Raw genomic sequence first — 6683 nt, forward strand, 5'->3', positions numbered from 1 at the left:
AAGAGTTCAGGGATGGTTTCCATGCCGATGACGGCGGACGCCACCCACAAGGTGCAGATCGAGGTGATGCCTCTGTTCGCAGGACATCTGCCCTTCCCCAAGATCAAAGTGCTGAAGTACCTGCCTCACACTGCAGCAGTGGCCATTCAACCAGACCCTGGTGAGACCTCCCCCCACACATAAACGTTGTCATACCACATGTTCTGTATCAGAACTAGGGTTGCAAAATTCCGGGAATTTTCAAAGATGGAAACTTTCCATGGGAATGAACAGGAATTAACTGGGAATTTTCTAAATAGAAGGTTGGCTCTTCATAGGGAACTTAAATATAGTTGGGGAAAGTATATTTTAGCATAATCTTGACTAAAACAAACAGATGCCATTCAAGCACACTTGAATATCCATGCCATAGCACACTGCTTACTGCATGGGCTATTGAGACCACACCCCCTACAGGCACTCTGTATTCCTCCATCACATGCACAGATGAGTCATATTTAACTCAACATTCCTGTTTCGTTCTTCAATGAAACAATGATTTACCGGAAATGTTCCGCCCCTTTGCAACCCTAATCAGAACACAACCAACTGTCATTCAGGTTGAATATTGAGTCTTTGTCAGCTGAGTATTAAACAGTAGCAGGTAGTAAAGCAGAAGCTGTGAGAGTAGTAGTTGTAGACCATTGATTAATGTATCCCCAGACAAACTTAAGACAAAAAAAGGAAAAGAAAATAGTCAAATTAATTGTTGTTGTCTCCCTGATGACCTGTGGACGCTCAGTATTTTTGTTTGTCTCTTGCCGTCCTCAGACAGCTGCGTGGAGGAACGACAGTCTGTCCCTGCTGGACAAGGCTCTGGACGACGGGGGGGACACGGCGAGCATCCGCAGCCGGGGCAGCGTGCACTCTGTGGGCAGCGGCGACCAGCAGCAGAGGGGCGTGGCCATGCCGCGTCTGGAGCCCTTCAGCCCGGGACAGTGTCAACCACATCCACACACAGCAGGTCATGGTGCTTGCCCGCCCACCGACGACCACATCATGGAGGTCAACGCTACATGACCCTGGTGGGCCAGAGCACGCCCCCTCCTTATCAAACTGAACCCAGGCCCTGGACTCTGCCGAGATATTTTGCTCCGGGGCAGATGGGGGTCCGTGAGTCCGTGTCGACGCTGCGGGTCGCCGGCATGGACTCACCCCTTAGCATGACATGTTCACATCACTGGAGACATTACAGACTACACGCAGTGAAGAGCCAATGACATCTGCTGATAACATTTAAATAAAGATTTTCTTTGCCATACTTTGTACATAGCTCATTGGATGGATTTATAGTTATAAATATATAGATATATATATAGGACTGATCGATCAGATCAGCGCCTGTCCTGCTCCTTCAAATGAAGAAAAACTGTCCAGAATATCCCATGATGCACCAAAGCCCTAGTTGTGTACGCCTCGATCAGCTTCTCAAGTACTGTAACTTTGACTGAGTGTGTCCAGCTGTCAGTGCTGCTCCTGTGCCTCTCACAAAGTCATCATTCTTGACATTTGAGACTTTTGTCCTGCTATGATTACATTCAAGTTGCTCAATTAAATAAAAGTCAAACAAGGGAATTTAACAATCTTAATGCATCTTTGGAGACATATCCATAATCCTTGACTCTTCTGTCCTGCCAAAACAAAACAAATCTCTGAGTCTGTAGTAATATTACCTCTAAATAGTAGCACTCTGGAAATGTTTACTAAAATGAGCATTTGGAAAGTTGTAATATAAAATAAAGTCCTTTTGTATTTTCTTATCAAAGCGTAAAAACAGTTCTAATGGCTCCAAATGAAATTCTGCCTCTATTTAAAATAAACCGCTGTTAAGTCTAAACAGTCTATTAAGAGAATACTTTATCTAAAGTTTCATTTCCTTGCTCATTGTTCAATGGAACTGTATTTTAGGCTGGCATTTTCTTAATGGCTAAACTTACAGAACAGGCATTTAAACATTGCTTTTAACTATTTCCTGTTTAGATAACACATAACATCTTAAACTATACAGTACAGTTTTGTAAAAATTCATAATGAAAATGTTCTTTACTATACTGTATACTAAGTATCTATATATATATATATATATATATATATTTACAGCAATGAGACTGGTTGATGTACCTGCAGGACAGAAAAGTTTTTGGTGGACTGAAATGGAAACCTCAGCAAAGAAATCTCAAATGTCAAACCATTGATGAACGGAGGAGTTTCAGGCTGAGTCAAGCGATTGTGTATCTGTACAGCTGTAGTTGTGTGTGTGTGTGTGTGGTGTGTGTGTGTGTGTTTGCGTGTGTGTGGTGTGAGCGTCTACATGTATGTGTCTGCGTGTGTGTGTGATCAGGTGAGATAAGCCAGTGCACATCATTGTCTATCTATTGTCTTACCTTATCAATGAATTGTTGAAATACAGTGTGTATATTTATTCTGGGTGTGTGTGTGTTGCCAAATCCATCGAGCTATGCACACATACCGTTAGGTGTTGAGTAGATCAATGAAATAAGTCTTATGATTTATTCATTCATTTATTTCACAGGGTGAATGTCTGCCCCCCCCCCTTCTTTTCCTCCCCAAGCACACACTGTGTAACTACAGCCTCCTGCTCTTCTTTGACCACTGTACATACTGATCTGTAAATAAGATTCGAATCAAATCATCTTTGATTGCCAACTATATTAAAAAAAATCATTGGAACTGACTCAATGAATGGTGTTTATAATAACAGCATGTTAGCAAGAACTCTATTGTTTAAGTAGGTCTCCTTATGGGCATTAATCTGCTGCTTTTAACATCCTCCACTCTTTCTGGTTTCAGGCTTTCTAAAGATTTTAGAAGGATTTGCTCCCTTTCAGCCTCAAATGAAGCAGTGAAGTTCCACAATGATGTTCATAGTTGGTGTTTCACTCTTGCCACAGTTGTGGATGAGATTGAGGTGAGAGCTCTGTGCAGGCCAGTTATCTTGAATCTGACTTTTGAACATGGGGTATTGCCATGATGAAGAACAAAACAAACGCATACATTTTGACACAAAGTTGCCGTCAAATTATCTTCTGCAATATTGCTGTATGTGAAAAAAGACAACATACACAATTCATATTATATGGAAATCAACAGAATAAAAAATGAGCTTAGCGAAAAAACAAGTGTCTCATTCAGAAAATATGACAGTCAAAAGTAGGAATGCTAAAACACAACTGGAGGGCAAAAAACACTGCTTTATATAGATGTTGATACAAGTAAAAAGGAGAAACAGGCAAACACTAGACTGGCAATATTAGTAGTCTGCATTGGTGTGCAAATGTGGTAATTTCTTGTACCACCACTGGGGGGAGCCACAGTCATATTTTTCCTGTATATTTTCTTTTCCCAAACCATGGGTTTATACAGTCTATGGTCTTCACTGGTCTTCAAGTTTGACCCCAAGTGCTCCAATGGCAAGCGCAAGGGCGGTTCTAGGGGGGGCAAGTGCCCCCCTAACACTGACCTGACCCCCTTGTGGCCCCCCTAAAAATGAAAAGTGTAAAAAATGAAAAATGATTTATTACACGATTTATTGAATGACGGAATAGACGGAACTAACGTTATTCGTCATTCTAGTCGGACCCATTAGAGCGGTGCACTCAGGACCCATTAGAGCGGTGCACTCACTTTCACTGTCCGGCTGAAGCGCGCGAAAAACAAACACTTTTCATCTCGGATCATCAGAGGCTGTTGCATCCAAGAAAGACTGATTGAAACCTAAGTTTCGAGAGACTACCACGATAATTGAAGGTGATTTAAACTATTGTATCCGTGTAATTGTAGATGAAGAGATGTAACTGTTCATTGCCTTTATTTTTATATAAATATGATATGGTGTTAGTGCAAAAATGGTACTATAACTTAAGCTGAAGCTAACAGTAATAACTATAAGATATATCTGAAATAAATAAGTGTACTGAAACAAATACCAATAACTGTATTGCATTGTTTTCTTATGCGCAATTACTTCATACTGTATAGTTCTCTTTTTCGTCCTGCCTTTATTGTGCCCCCCTCAGAAAATAACTGGCCCCCCAGTGGCCCCCCCAGTCAAATTGGTCTAGAACCGCCACTGGGCAAGCGGGCACCGTTCCTGGAACCAGAGGCGGACTGGCCATTGGGTGAAGTGGGCCGGTCGGACAATTTACTCTAGAAGTTTGAAGTGTAGTTGCTTACACATAACCAGGACTCCCAAGTCATATGCATAAAACCTCCATTGCTTTAAAGATCCAGTTCTAAAAATATGCACACCACATCTTCATTTAATAAAAAAGTTTGTCTTTTTAAAACATATGACATGTTTGTACTACAGCCAGTACAATAGACATATCAATACATGTAGGTGAAAGTTGAATCAATTATATGTGAGACAGCCTTATCAACAGCCCCAACTTTAGGAACAGCTCATAAAATATGTTTTTGCATTTTCAAGTTTCAAGGCTTTTATGGTCATGTGTGCATAGCTACAGTGTTCAAGGTTCAAGGTTCTTTATTTTGTCATACGAACATATCTACCCTGTAGTTATGCCGATGAAATTCTTAGGTCACAGGCTTCTCCAACAGAGCAACACAATAATAAAAAAAAGATAAACAGAAAAATATAGTGCAAGCAAATAGTAATATAGTAAATACAAAAGAAAAATAGTTTTAAAAAATGAAATAGTGCAATAAGAGTCTATATGCAAGTTATTGGAATGATATATTAGATAAATAATTACTAAGTAGAATCAGAAACAGGTTTATTACCAGGTAGGTTCGCACAAACTAGGAATTTGACTTTATGTCATGGTGCATACATAAAATATAAAAAACAAGAAATTTAATATAAAACAAAAAATATTTTACACCGTAATAAAATATAGTTAAATAGCAATAAAAATAAAGCAGTAATTTACATGGAAATAGTATGCTATGAATGAATGTTAGAATATAAACTATGAAATGTGAAATAAGAATATGTGCAGTAAGGAGTATAAACATTGTGTGCATTAATGTAATGCATATAGTCTATAGTCTATGATGTGGCAGAGGTAAAGTGTCAGTGGGGGGGCCTTGTTTAAGAGGCCGGTAGTGGAGGGGAAGAAACTGTTCAGGTGGTGAGAGGTATTGGTCATGATAGAGCGCAGCCTCCTGCCAGAGGGGAGGGGGGTGAACAGTTTGTGTCCAGGGTGGGAGGGGTCGGCCACTATCTTCCCTGCCCGCCTCAGGGTCCTGGAGGCATGCAGGTCGTGGAGGGATGGCAGATTGCAGCCGATCACCTTCTCTGCAGAGCGGATCCTTGGCTGCGGCTGCGGCGTACCAGATGGTGATGGAGGAGGTGAGGATAGACTCGATGATGGAGGTGTAGAAGTTCACCATCATCGTCTTTGGCAGGTTGAATTTCTTCAGTTGCCACAGGAAGAACATCCTCTGCTGTGTTTTTTGATGAGGGAGCAGATGTTCTGCTCCCATTTGAGGTCCTGGGCGATGATGGGTGCCGCAGGAAGCGGAAAGACTTCACAGCAGTTACTGGGGGAGTCACACAGAGTGATGGGGGTGGGTGGTGCTGCGTTCTTCTTGAAGTCCACGACCATCTCCAACTGTTTTTAGGGCGTTGAGCTCCAGGTGGTTTTTCCCCACACCAGGTCACCAGATGGTCCATCTCCCACCTGTAGGCAGACTCGTCCCCACCAGAGATGAGTACGATGAGGGTGGTGTCCGTCTGCGAACTTCAGGAGCTTGACAGACTGGTGACTGGAGGTGCAGCTGTTGGTATACAGGGAGAAGAGCAGAGGGGAAAGAACGCAGCCTTGAGGGGAACCGGTGCTGATGGTCCGGGGGTCAGAGACGTGTTTCTCCAGCCTCACGTGCTGCTTCCTGTCAGACAGGAAGTCTGTGATCCACCTGCAGGTGGAGTCGGGCACGGCACCTGGGAGAGCTTGTCCTGCAGCAGAGTTGAAGTCCACAAACAGGATCCTGGCGTAGGTTCCTGCTGTGTCCAGGTGCTGGAGGAGGAAGTGAAGGGCCATGTTGACAGCGTCGTCCACAGACCTGTTGGCTCTGTAGGCGAACTGGCAGGGGGTCCAGAAGTGGATCTGTGATGGATTTCAGGTGGGACAGGCGCTCAAAGGACTTCATAACCACAGAGGTCAGGGCGACGGGTCCTGTATGTCATTTAGTCCTGTGATCCTTGTTTTCTTGGGAACCGGGATAATGGTGGAGGTTTTGAAGCATGCTGGGACGTGGCATGTCTCAAGTGAGGTGTTAAAGATGTCAGTAAACACAGGAGATAGCTGATCAGCACATAGCTTCAGGGTGGAGGGGGAGACATTGTCAGGGCCAGCCGCTTTTTCTGGTATTGAGTTTCTGAATAGTCTGTTTACATCCTTTTCATCGATTGAGAGAGAGTCTGATTGTGTCGGGGGAGGTCAGCGGTGTGGGGGAGTGAGATACTGAAGGGGAGGGGGATGTGGAGGTGTGAGACTGAAGCTGTTGCGAGGTTCATGGGGGATGGTGTCAGGACTGAACTCACTGTCTTCAAATCTGCAGTAGAACTGATTCAGATCGTTTGCAATGTGTCAGTCGTTCATGGAGGGGGAGGCTTTTGGCTTAGTTTGTGATCTGTCTTAGAGACCACGCCATACAGA

General features: G+C 43.2%; 1 protein-coding gene across 1 annotated transcript in view; it reads left to right on the forward strand.

Annotated features, from left to right (window-relative positions):
• trappc10 (trafficking protein particle complex 10) overlaps positions 1 to 2734 on the forward strand; it is a 19775-nt gene extending 17041 nt beyond the window's left edge. The window contains 3 exon segments of the mRNA XM_034213454.1: positions 1 to 160; positions 811 to 824; positions 826 to 2734. Coding sequence (XP_034069345.1) covers positions 1 to 160; positions 811 to 824; positions 826 to 1059 — 408 coding nt within the window. The 3' untranslated portion in view covers positions 1060 to 2734.
• The last annotated feature ends 3949 nt before the right edge of the window (positions 2735 to 6683 follow it).

Source organism: Gymnodraco acuticeps, unplaced genomic scaffold, assembly GCF_902827175.1.
Source record: "Gymnodraco acuticeps unplaced genomic scaffold, fGymAcu1.1, whole genome shotgun sequence".
NCBI classification, from domain to species: domain Eukaryota; kingdom Metazoa; phylum Chordata; class Actinopteri; order Perciformes; family Bathydraconidae; genus Gymnodraco; species Gymnodraco acuticeps.